The 12931-nt window shown below is 38.6% G+C and overlaps 1 protein-coding gene across 1 annotated transcript in view; it reads right to left on the bottom strand.

Moving 5' to 3' along the window:
- The window catches only part of VWF (von Willebrand factor), a 148634-nt gene that overhangs the window by 19178 nt on the left and 116525 nt on the right, over nt 1-12931 (bottom strand). The window contains exons 39-44 of the mRNA XM_026081615.1: nt 12327-12429; nt 12145-12219; nt 11520-11624; nt 10843-11048; nt 9404-9553; nt 1884-2021 (exon numbers count right to left, since the gene is read on the bottom strand). Of these exons, the coding sequence (XP_025937400.1) occupies nt 1884-2021; nt 9404-9553; nt 10843-11048; nt 11520-11624; nt 12145-12219; nt 12327-12429 (777 nt within the window). The remainder of the gene's footprint in view (nt 1-1883; nt 2022-9403; nt 9554-10842; nt 11049-11519; nt 11625-12144; nt 12220-12326; nt 12430-12931) is intronic.

Below are 12931 nucleotides of genomic sequence, written 5' to 3'. Positions count from 1 at the left end.
GGTTTATGAAAAGCATGTTTACTTCCTCAGGAACATTTTGTCACTCAACAGTGCTCCATAAATCCGTATTGTGACAATCAGTTTATAGAGTAGTCTGCTGTTCTGTTTGCAGAGTTTAAGAGTAACAGGATTAGCCTTAAGGTGAAAAGCAAAAAGGCAAGTGAAATAATACGTGAAGAAGATAATGGAAGCTTAATTAGATTTAATTTTAAATTTGCTCTTGGTAGCTGGCTGTACTTCATTGCGCTGTAGCAGAGCTGGCCCTGTTTCTGCTGGAAATCTCCTGCAAATTGGCTTTACTAAGCCTGGAGGAGATTTTGGCAATAAGTTACTGACTAGAAAAGGTTTTGCAAATGTAGAAGAGACTGGATCCTGTTAATATTGGTTATAACCACCCATGGGTCAGACAAGGTGGGAACTTCAAGTCCTTTTCTTGGGAAAATACATTAGCACATGCCAGAAAGAAGATGTTACTCCTGTTCAATGCTGGGAGGAGCTGATCAATGCTTTGAAGCAGTGATCCACTTTAATATAATCCACTTTAAATAATCTTTAAATACTTTTCAAGAATAGTGAATACAAGAATCTGACCCCCAACTCCAGTAAAGTGAAACATGTTTGCTCAGAAATTGAATGAATACTTTTCGCTCACTTGTTAAATAGTTACCTCTATGTTAATGACAGAAGAGTTGAAAGAGTACACAGCAAGAAAGAGGCAGCAGAATATAAGAATCTATTATTCATTTAGGACAACAGAAATTAGTAAGACATGGTGGGACATTAGAGTATGACTTTTGAAGGCTTGTTTTATGAAACAGAAAATAATATTGATCCTTATTAAGAAATATCCTTGGTAAAGTCAGGGGAGAGGTAGGCTGGAAAATGATACACTAACATTTTTTAAAAGTCAGCAGACTGGCTTTGTAAAAGAAACGATCAAAAGTTAATAGCACATATTTCCCAGTGACATGTAGATATAAATGCAGAAACACTATAATGACTTTGGGAAGAAAAGAGTGGTGAGAAGGTCTATTATTTTAAATATATTTAACTTACTGTTTCTGTTTTCCTTTGCTGAATGCAAACTGCCACACAGGATTAAGCAACTTAATGCTACTGGGGTAAGCAAAGGCTTGCCACGGCCACTTGAGTTAGGAACAGAACAAAAGGAATAGCCTGAAGGAATTAAAAACTGAAGGCAAGAAAAGAAACCAGTATCCACCGAGCTTTCCAGAGTAGTAGGGTATCTGCAATGCATTTAAAATGGCAGTTGTATGCACTCATTTCCCTTTGGACTTTTTGGGACAGACATGCAGGAATTCAAGGGGACGAGACATACTGCTGAAAATAAACCATTATTCTGTGCAGAGAACAACTGTGGCCTGGACCACTGCAGTCTGATCTGACCTGGAGCCATCATCTTTAGCAAAGGGATGGTAATTCATGTTTCTGTCCCCGTTTACTTCTGATATTTCAGTGTGTACCCAGTAGGATATCCTATTTGAATAGGACCATGAAATTCAAGCAATCCACTATCCAATCTGCCTGCTATCCATGGAGTAATATAAATTAATTAGGATAATTTAAACAGATAACCTTCAGTCGAACAAGCATCCTATCCCATTATTCTTTTGAGCTACTGTTTTTGAAATTACTGATTTTACATACCAAGATTGCTTCTTTAGAGCCTAAAAAGAGAGCAGAAAGTTTGCTTATTAGCAGAACCGAGTGGTTAAATCACCCCCCAAAAGAACATTGTTTTTCAGTGTTGCTTGTCTTAAAGGAAATAACTTGTATGTGCTTTTTCTCCCCTTCTCTGGAATACAAATGATTTGAGGCCACTTCTGCTAGAAGAGGAACTGCCCAAACCACCACTGCCTTACCTCATGTAAACGAGCATCTGCATCACCCCGAGACCATAACAACTTCTCCTCACACGCCGTCTTTTGGCACCTTCCACAACACACCCCTTCTTGGACAACATACTTGTAACCNAAAAAAAAAAAAAAAGGACTGACTGACTCAGGAATAAGAGAAGACACATGAGAAGATTAACACTAAAAGAAAACACTGAGATAAATGCTTAATGTTAGCTTTTTTTTTTTTTTTTTTTTAGGAAAAGGAGATTTTGAAAACACAGCTATAAGGCCACACACTGCCATTACAAAACAAACAAGTGGTCCATTCAGTTCAGCATTCTTTTAAACGACTAACATTATCTGTAAGAAAAAACTGAAATGTACACTAGGCGTAAGACTTCTTATCCTCTTATTAGCTGCTGTTTAATTTATATTTTGAAGACACATTCACTTCAGCTACATGAATTAATTAACTCTAGGTACTATCTTTCCTCAGTTCATTTTGATCCTTACTAATGACCCAGTCTTGTAAACAGATCAGCTTCTCTGCTGTGGTACGGATCACCCTTCCTAGGAGTTCAGCAAATGTTGATGGTACTCAACACACAAAAAAAGAAAGGAAACAAGCAAACCAAAAAAACCACTCCAAACCTTGAAATAACCCAGAATATTCCTGCTTTTCTTAGGAGCTGAACGAATGTGTAATAATATAAAGATTTGTCACAAGACAGAAAAGAAAAATGAGATAAACTAGCAGACATGGAAAGGGATGATGTAAAAGAAAAATGGTTTTGGGGTGGCCTGAACTGTTTCAGCAACATTGAGCAACAGCCATTTCCAAACACTATAGTTTATTGTATGTGAGCAGTTCCTTTAATGCTTTAGCAAATTGTAAAGAGCAAGTCTTTCAGATAATAGGGCATTGTAGAGGAGTGCAAAAGGAAAAAGAAGTAAGCTCGCTTCTAAAGGTGACTGTCATAACTGCTATACTATTTGGTAGGTTTTGAGAGGAAACTATACATGAATGCCAAGAACCCAGTTTAAAAAATGTCTTTGAGAATCATTACATTATATCATCTCTGGTTTTTGCACATGAGTTGTATATAACTACAAGAATTTTTATTTGTATTTCAGAAATCCTTCTTTTAATATAATACTATTATACAAAAGAAAACAAAAGATAAAAATTGTTTTAGTGGCATCTTGGCTGTTAATCGGCACTCACAATTCTCCTTCCCATCTCTGAGACCTCAAGCTTACAATTCAGTCTGAACACATTCAGACACTAATTGGGCCTGTGCTGAAGCAGAGTGAAGGGGCTGGGCAGAGACACAATAAGGAACCACTTTTGATTTAACAATTCATCTTTTCCTCTTCTGAGGAAAGTAGCCAAATGTACAAACACTGGTGTATCTAAGTGAAAGGGAGTAAGGAGCTTTATTTTAATTAGAATAAATATATTCCATATTTAACAGCTAGGCAGTCTCCAAGGGGCAAAACATAGCTCTGATTTCAATACAGGACTGAATAGAAAATATTCACTCAGAGAAAAAATTGTTCCCATGAAAAATGCCAATGAAAATAAGCATCGTTTCTGCTTTGGCCAACACCTTCAAGCTCAAATGATTGAAGGATCCTCAACTTGCTCCCTTGGTGAGCTGCCTGGTATTTACTACAGGGTGAGTAAAAACTGAGGCCAACAATCACTAAAACCCTACTTGGTTCCCTATTTTATTATCACTTTTCATCTTTGCTCTTCACTATGGAGCATATTAGCAAACCTCTATAATCAGCAGACTTTTATATGGAACAGCATTTTGTATAATGTTGTACTATGAAATACTGGAGTTCAATCTAGCTTTGCTGAAAAAGCTGTGCTTTTGAATGTTTTGGTTGATATGATTTGTATCTGCTAAATAGTGGTCTGGCCATGTTAGAACAGAGAGAGAGGAGCAGACAGAGCAGGCAGTCTCAGTCTTTTTATTTTCATTGCCTTTCATTATCCAGCAAATAGACACTGTAGAGAGGATGCTGTTTGCCTTTTTTATTGTTCAGGTACCACTTACTGCCTTCAGCCAATGTTCTGCTAGTCTCCTGCTTTTTATGCGCTGGATCTGCTGCTTTCATTCCTCCTCTGTATCCTGTTTTTTTATATATATACATTTAGAGTTCAAACTTCAAATGGGGGATTAAAACTCCAAAGGAGCCCACGGTAAATATCTGTCCGTCTGTCACACTGACAGGCAGATCACTGCCCCCAGGACTGAAAAAACCCAGTGCCCCAGGAGGCAAGGAATAGGGCAACACAAGCCACCCTGTGCATCTGAATGGGAGCACACAGCTGATGCGGGAGTGGTAACAGGCAGCTACTGCAGAGAACCAGACGCACGTTCGGTCTTGCCACCAGGCCAGGCTCTTTGATAAAACACAAATGCAGAGATAAAGCTGATCTCAAGCCCAAAGGGCTTCAGAGAATGCTTGTTTTGATTTCATTGCCCACTCAAGACACGTGAAGGGATCCATGTAGGATATGGCCTGGCATATCTGCGCTCTCCCTCTTTCATTTGAGTGTTGCTCAGGATGTACAGCTCATCTTTTCGTGGATGCTAAGGTTTTGGCCAGAAAACTCTGGCAACTGCTTTTTGGCCGGGAGGGGGGGGGGGGGGGGGGGAGGGAGGAAAAAAGGGGGGGGGGGGGGCGGGGGGGGGGGGGGGGGGGGGGGGGGGGGGGGGGAGCGCGAGGGGAGCAGGGGGAGCCCGGGAGGAAAGAAAGAATTGAGATTATTCTTCAAACATGCAGAGTATTTTTAAGAAGGCTCCAGTGTTTGTCTTTTAGGTACTGAGATGACAGTCCCTAGAGAGGATCAGAGGAACCAAAGAGTATGCAAATGGCAACAAGAGACTGAGAAAAATAGAATTGGATAGACGTAAACGAACTTGAAATGCTAAAATCAAAATCTTCAGTGGCAATGAATCAGCACAACTCTAGAGATTTCCCTGGAGCTACACTCATTTATCCCAGGTGAGGACTTAATTTTCCACTTGCAACTCTCCAGAAAATTAAGATACCATTCCCTAATTTCCATAATAAGTTATGTTTTAAAATGCAAGCAGGATGTTTGAAATTACTTCTCATCAAGATTTTCACTTTTTAAATATGATCCTGCATATCAAATACTTGGACAATAGCCTTCCTTTGAAATTATTTTCTTTGACCTTCTTAACATAGAATATTAAGCCACTTCCTACCTCATAAGCATGAGAAGTCCAACACCGCTACTTCAAAGGAAATATCAATTGGAAATATTGGAGATTAAAGCCATAGATTTCATAGTCAACATCTATTACAATCATCATTCATTATACCTTTGCATGCATGGTGAAAATGTTCTTTATCATAATTCAATGCAGTCATCAAGAGACTGGAAAAGCTCTAATTAATTTATACACTCTTAGCAACTGGCTTTGACTAGCACTTGTATTCCAGAAAACTATACTTTCTTCTTCTCACAATCACACAATACTTTAAACCACACTCTTTTACATTGCTTAATAAGTTCCTAACTTCAAGAACATTGACAGAAAGTAAGCAAGCAAGCGCTCACTTCACATTAATACATTAGTGACTTTAGGGTGTTTTGAAAACCGCTATTCATTTTATCACCACAATTCACTAGAGGGATGTATTGGAATTGCACGTGCAGAGAAATCCCTACTGAAGAACCTCCAGGAGGTACAGACACCACTCCTCCTTGTGGCACATGCAATAATTACAGCAATTATCTGAGCACTTTCCCAAAACTTTGATATGAGAAGGATAAAGAGGACAGAAAAGGGATGGGGACTATGACATATAATGAAGCAGATCCACACCTTGTTTGCAAGTGAGAGTGTTGTGTTTGCTGTTAATTTAAATATCGTCACAGAACTTTGAGATTGGTACATTTTAATGAAATATCCTTTTTTTTTCCTACAGTGTTTCTTTACATTCTATAACAACAGACCAGATTTGAGTGTGATTTTGTCATGTCTGGAAGAAGAGTAGAGTAGCACCATTCATTCAGCAAGGTGAGGGAGCTAGTATATGTATTAAGTTCTTTTTTTCCTCTTTTTGTATATCTATGTAAACAAAGTGCAAGCTGTTTTCACAGAAATCAGATGAGATGGTCGACAATGATACTGCACAAGTTTAAAACCTATCAATGTAATTAAAACCAATAAGCAGCAGAGTGTTTGAACATCATCTGAGTGATGATCCACAGTTAAAGGAGGTCTTTAATGTCAGCACAACTTTCTATGTGATTATATCTTAACTGAAATATAACCCTTAGGGACAATTTAAACAAGATTACAGAACTGCTGTGGTCCTTGATGTGCATATTCACTGAATCAGGAATAAGTTAAGAAAAAAATCTGAGCTCTCCAGAATCCAACAGCTAGGGTTTCAGTCCTAGCACTTTGAAAACCATTAAAAGAGCAAAAGAAATGGCAGATTCCCCCAAAAAACCGGTCTGGTGCCCTCCAAGCTTTTTTGTTGCTTCTTTTAAGAAAAGCTTTTTTGAGACTGCAGTATTTAAGGCTGATTTGTCCAGAAACTGTAGCTTTGCATAACCGAAGCTTTACTAGAATAACAGATTATTGATCAAGCCATGGCTATGAGCCAAAATGCAGCCAGATATTTTAAATCTAATATTTCATAACCATTGCAGTATTAGAAAAAAAGTCTGTTCCACAAATGGAAATTGAAGGGATTCTCTTGCAAGAGTTGAAAGCTCTCATATCTACCCTCATGGTTTTCACTGCACTGTGTATACTAGTATATTTCACAGTAGTGGGTATACCGGTGGAAGAAGAAATATTGTTCCTGAAGCTTTCAGGACAAACTCTACACTTCGAAAAAGGGGTGGGGGGGAAAGCTGTGGGTCCTAGGGAATTATGCAGTATTCAAGATAAAGTACAGGGAAATAGTCAAAAAGAAGAAAAAGAAAAAAAGACAGCTTATATTCAGATCACATCTTTGCATGTTCACATACATACAGGCTGTCCAGCTCTATTCTGATAAGTTAAATGATATTGAAACACAGTGGTATTAAGGCATTTGAAATTCTTTGAAAAACGAGGCATGATTAGCTTAATAGACTTCAGAAGAGAACTGCTTTTCAGGCAACAACTTGCATAACTGAAACATTCATAGTCAAACTTACAACGCATGGTCAGCTGTGCTAAAACACAGTTTGAAGTAAATTCAAATGAGAATTAGAAACAAGCGAGTCAGGCAATGCAGAGTTTCTACAACAATGCTAACTCATTCATGAGGTGCTGCAGAGATATACTATATGCCAAGGTCAGCCTTTGACTCCCAAACACATTATTACTGATGTCTTTCTGAAAGCAAAAAGAACACCTCTGACTTTTCATAACCCTATTTGTAAGGTTTGCTAATGAGGAGCCTTATTCCAAATGTAAATAACTAAAAGCAAGAAGGAAGAACAGATACCATGTACTGATTTTTCTTAGCTTTTTCTTTTCTGTTCTGAATGTTACTGCATAAATGGGAGTTTATAAATACCCTCTTTACTAAAAAGGCATACCTTCGAAAACAGGTTAAAAAGTTTAGGAAATAGTCTACTAAGATTTGGAAGCTTGGCGGGGGTGGGAGGACATGTGCATGGCATATTTGTTTGGAAACTCACTGTTTTTCCATCAAGCATAGAAAAAGCTGGAGCAGAAAAAACAGGTGAATCTTGTCTCACATGGGGTACTAGAAGCCCCAAAACATCACAGCAGTATCTGAGCCAGCACAGTGAATCAAATACAGAAGCAGTACACATGCCTTGTAGTTAAAGGGCTCTGCAGGCATTGCAGGAGTATGCCCTCCCTTGCATTTCCCACAGACCAGTTCCAGCTGGGTCAGCTGTAATGAGTCTAGGGACCATTCTGTGGAGTCATAGGCCAATGTGCAGGCTTTTATCAGCCACCGGACCACTGAAGGTATCAATGTTACAACACATATTTGAGAACATTTTTTTGCTCAGCCAACTGTTCAAATTTGCAGGGGTGGGGGGTGGGGAAATAATACAATGTACATCCCAGTGTAAGCATTTAAAAAGCAACTAGGAGATTTGCAGAACATGAAGTAGCTCATCTCTGTTTCTGCATTAAGGAAAAAAGACAAATGAGCCTCTTCTGGCCTTCACTTCATGGTACAGGGGAGAACAACTCATGGGGAAAAAACCTCGGGTCAGCAAAGGACTTGCACAAAATATTCTGAATCCCACGTGTTCAAGCTTAGTTACTCCACATGGACTCTGCACAGCCTACTGACCTCACATATCATACCACTGGACCACATGTTAGGGAGGAGCTGCTTTAAATCATATACCCCTTTTCCTGCATGGAATTGGCCAATACCATGATGAGCAATCTTAATTAATTCATGAACATCCTGAAAGCTTTGGAAAGAGGCAAAGTGTATTGTTGGTTGCCACTGACAGTAGCAGCACAACTTATCTTGTGGCCACACTGCAGCTGGTGAGGGAGGTGGATTGTCAGCACACAGCTGGGCAACCTCTTCTGTTATCTGATTTTTCTGGAGACCTGATGTGTGCATTTCCATTCTCCTCACTGACTGCCCCATCCATGCTAACCTCATGAAGCAAGGACATGCAGATGCTCAGGATATAGGTGCACAAGGTGCTAGATACCAGAGCAGAATATAGCTCTAGGGTATCACATTTAATTTTTCAGTAATTTTTTACTCCCTTATTCTCCACATTATGTCAAGATGAGGAATGTTAGGGATGTAAACTGGGTAATTTAATAGTAACTGTATACTTATATTTATTCAGTTCAATAGTATACTGGATAGCATAATTACCATTTTTAATTTTTCTTTGTATGAATCATGTTATGGCCAAAGTCTCCTAATCTATGATACTGGCAAGTACTGCTGGTTTTTAACCAATGCCTTTGACTCTTCTAGAATTCTTCTGCCTACTTGTCTGTCTCCTCCTGCTTGACCACGATGGGTATGTCAACATAACAAAGGATCTCATACTTGTTTTGTAGGCTTCCAAAAGTAGATCACATCATTTGATAGTATGTAGCAGATGTTTGGGCAAAAGGAAGGCCACAGCACGTGGTGGTGTTACTGCTGTAACAGGCAGAGGTAAGCAATAGACAGATCTGCAATGTTCTCTTCAGAAAGTGAACTTCAGTTAGAACAAAGTCATTTGAAATCGAACTTCACACATCATAAGTACTTATTGTACAAGTGACACTTCAGGGACCAGTACTCCTTTGATTGAAACATAAAATAATCTTGTCACTGATTTCCTTGGCAGCAGAATCTGGTCCTAAAACAATATTCCTAAAATAAAGTCAACAATACTCAGCCCCTCTTAGGCTCTGTTCCCAAGATAATGCAAAGCTACAATATGTATCTTCTGTTCTTTTCTAGTGTTACTACATGCAAGTTTAAAAGCAATCTTTTTAGAACCCCATCAGGACTCCACTGGCTAATGAATTGGTTTTAATGTTACTCACCTGAGAGCAGAACATATTACATGTTTTTTCATGACATTCCATCATCTGAAGTCCTGTAACATCATCTTTTGTACCAGTGCAAGAACATTCTCTACAACCATCTTCCCAGGTTTTCCCAATGGGGTAGACAATGTTGTTGTGCACACACACCTATGGAATACAACAATTAATACATGAAAGGGCACACTTCTGGTATTAGGACACACTTCTGGTCCTAAAAGACTGCTTTTTAAGACATGACACCTACTACACATTTTATGGAATATGTTGAACCCAGCAGAAATGCTATAGGTCTTAAAAGTGTGGTGACGCTATTGAAGAAAGGAAAATAAATGCAGCCAAAGCTGCTGTTTTGTAAAAGAATAAATACAGAGATTTTTATCTTTCAGTGGAGTTGTTCAGGGTCTGACTGTGATCCAATATCTAGAGAAGAGAAAAAAGTGAGTCCTGAAGAAGGACCTGTGCACTCAAAACTTTTTCAGCTGATCTGATAAAAGGTATTATGTTGAGCTACATTCATTTGCTTGTGTCCTTAGGCCATCACAGCTACAACAAAAGCAGTGCCACCTCTTACATTGCACAATTGGTAGATTTCACAGCATGTTATTAAAGAGATAAGCACCTTTTTATTTCATAGATGTAGAAACTGAGTCACAGAGAAATACAATGACTTATGCAAGGTCATGAAGTACTGAGGAACAGAAAATAAAGCTCAGATCTCCTGAGCTGCAAGACAGCGTAACCTAAGTTAAGTCGTAAGATAAGGTTGCTCCAGTGGACAGGTTACACTGCCTTGCAACTTCTCTTCTAAGCCACCTTATCTTAAAGGTTAACACAGTATAATAGCTTATAAAATGACTGGAAAAATTAAGGACAAATTTATCCTGTGAAGTTTTAACAGAGTCAAGTATTAATTTGGCAAAAATTTTAAAGTGGCAGTATAGTTCATATGAGATACAATGCCACCTCAGGCAAAGGCAATCAAAGGGCAAAAGCAGTTTAGGTCTAAGGTGTTCTTAAATATCTCAGTAAAGTTAGTATATGATTGAAAGAATGCAATTCTGAAATACGGTAACTGTACCGATCCAAATGCACATAGCTGTGTTATCCAGAAACAAATTACAAGTTTCAGAATTATCGCTGAAATTCGTAATGCCTGAATGACTTTGAAGGTTGGCTAGGTATATATTCATCCGAATACCTAAAAGTCACAAAAAATGGGTTAGGTATGTCTGAATAAATGCCTATAATAAAATATGCCCAGTACGACAGAACTGTGTATTTCTCTTGCATACACGTAAATTAAAAATGCCTTCGTATCATTACCTGATACTCTGCTTTGGAACTTGTTTACATCTAGTGACCCACCTACTGTGCTACTGTCACTTCATGTATAAAATATATTCTTATTCATGGAAAAAACAGCTCATTCCCCTTACCCTGTCTGGAATGCAGGTGGTAGATATGCAGCCACAGTCATTGGTGAGAGACCTAGATAAATACCCAGGAGGGCAGCTCACTGTTGAGTTCATACAGCTGCAGGTGCATTCATATTTATCACAGCACTCAGTCTTCTTAACAGTCAGTTTTCGATGTGGTGGGCAGGAAGGACTTTGAATTAAACTGCATGCTTCTCTGCTACAGGCTAGCAGAAAAAAATTAAGTACCATGTTAAGTGCACAGCATTTCAGAGTGCTGCAGCTGAACAAAGATAGTTCTCTGGTGAACAAGGCACTAATTGTTACTGTAAAGTTTTATACACCTACTTAAAGAATAAGAAGTAATGCAAATATAAAAGGCTCAGGTCAAAGACTGTGCTGCAGGTTCAGGAAAAGGTCTTATCCTGAAAAAATATTCTTCTCTCACATACAATTGAAAAGATTTATAAAATAAGCATAAGGGTCAGAAAACACACATCCAAGATGGCAGTGTTTCTCTTTTCCTTAATTCAAAACGTATTCAAGAAGTGCCAATGACATCCTTCTTGCAAGTTTGTGAAATCATTTCATGTCCATTGGCTCCAAAATGGAACCTTTCAGAGGGAAAAAAGCAATGCCTAAAGGAATTTATCAAATGCAATGTACCGCTGTCACTCCGTGTTAAAAAGATACCTTACCACATGTATAATTTGGTCTGCATTCTCCTGGGTTGGTCAGGGCAAGCTGCAGACCAAACTCACAGACAGGGGCAGGAGGCAAATCGCAGGAGACTAGATCGCAGACTAAAAAGAAATTGAGAGAGTGCTAAGACAATACATGACTAATAGTCCTCAAGAAAAGACACACGCACCCCCATTAAGTTGTTTTCCCTACACTCAATTGCTATCCTAAAATCTGAAATAGGTTAGAGTACAGCAGGTTGGAGCTTGTTTTCAAAATAGCTTAGGGAACAGGTCAGGTTTGGGCTAAGTGCATTAATGTTCTAATGTTGTACTTAATTTTTAAATATAGATCATTCAAAAATATGTACTTGAAAAAGACCCTTCTAACATCATTTAGATGAAAGAAAATTGTTCCCTTCCCTTCTGCATCCCTTATAAAGAAGCAAGTTGTGTGGGAAGTGAATGCAGATTCTTGTCCTCAGGAGGGTTCCTCCCCCTGCCCATCATGGTCATACGGTCATTCAGTGGTTTAAAAAACAGAGCATTATACTTGCATTAAATAAAAATGTGAATTCTATGTCTTTAAAGCATCTGGTAAAAATATGTAGCAAGAAGATCCCAACATGTCATGAGAACCTACCACACTCATACTCTGGGCAACACTGTCCAGGATCCCTGTGCAGGCGAGGAACTTCACAGGGACCACATTCAACAGCTGGAGTAAGAAGAAAACACCCACAAAACATGTTTGGATAAGAACTAGCCGAACAGGCAACAAAAATCAATACAAGTGAAATCATACTTAGAGCTAAACCAATTTACATTTGACAGTAGGGCAAGGTCGGACAGTGCAGTTTACTCTCCTGTTGTCAAGACATGTGCAGATCTTGCAGGGTTCATTGGCGGGAATCCACGTTTCCATGTGCTGCATAAAAACAACAGTTAGAAATTAAGTGTTCTGATCAGTGGTATGCTGGTGACGGGAGTGGGTGAGGGTAAACAAAATTAATCTGAAAAAACAGAGGACTACATAAAGAATTGGTTGCTTGTTTTTTTAACCTAAGATGATCCATAATTCTGAAATGACTGTAGTGTATCAATTTAGCAAGTGATGTAAAGAATTCACTGTTGGGATGAGGAATTACTATTGTTTTATGCATGAAACATGCTCAGATGTTATAAATGTAATTGCAAGCTATTGTGAGTAACAGTGTAATCATGGAACTACATACCACAATCGGATGTTCAGTGCTAATAAGGGAAACAGTGATATTTTGGGAAATACACAGAAGTGGCTGCTTTCCCAAATTAGTAGTACTTAAGTTCAGAGAAATAAACAATGCATTTTTTTGATTAAGAATATCTGAGGTCTCATCACTTGATTTCCCAATGGACTGCAGACCGGATGAATACTATATCAATCCCAA

This window comes from Apteryx rowi, unplaced genomic scaffold, assembly GCF_003343035.1.
Source record: "Apteryx rowi isolate R43461 unplaced genomic scaffold, aptRow1 scaffold_556, whole genome shotgun sequence".
Lineage (NCBI taxonomy): Eukaryota > Metazoa > Chordata > Aves > Apterygiformes > Apterygidae > Apteryx > Apteryx rowi.
Note: the sequence above shows the minus strand (reverse complement) of the source record. Positions and strands in the feature narration are given on the sequence as shown.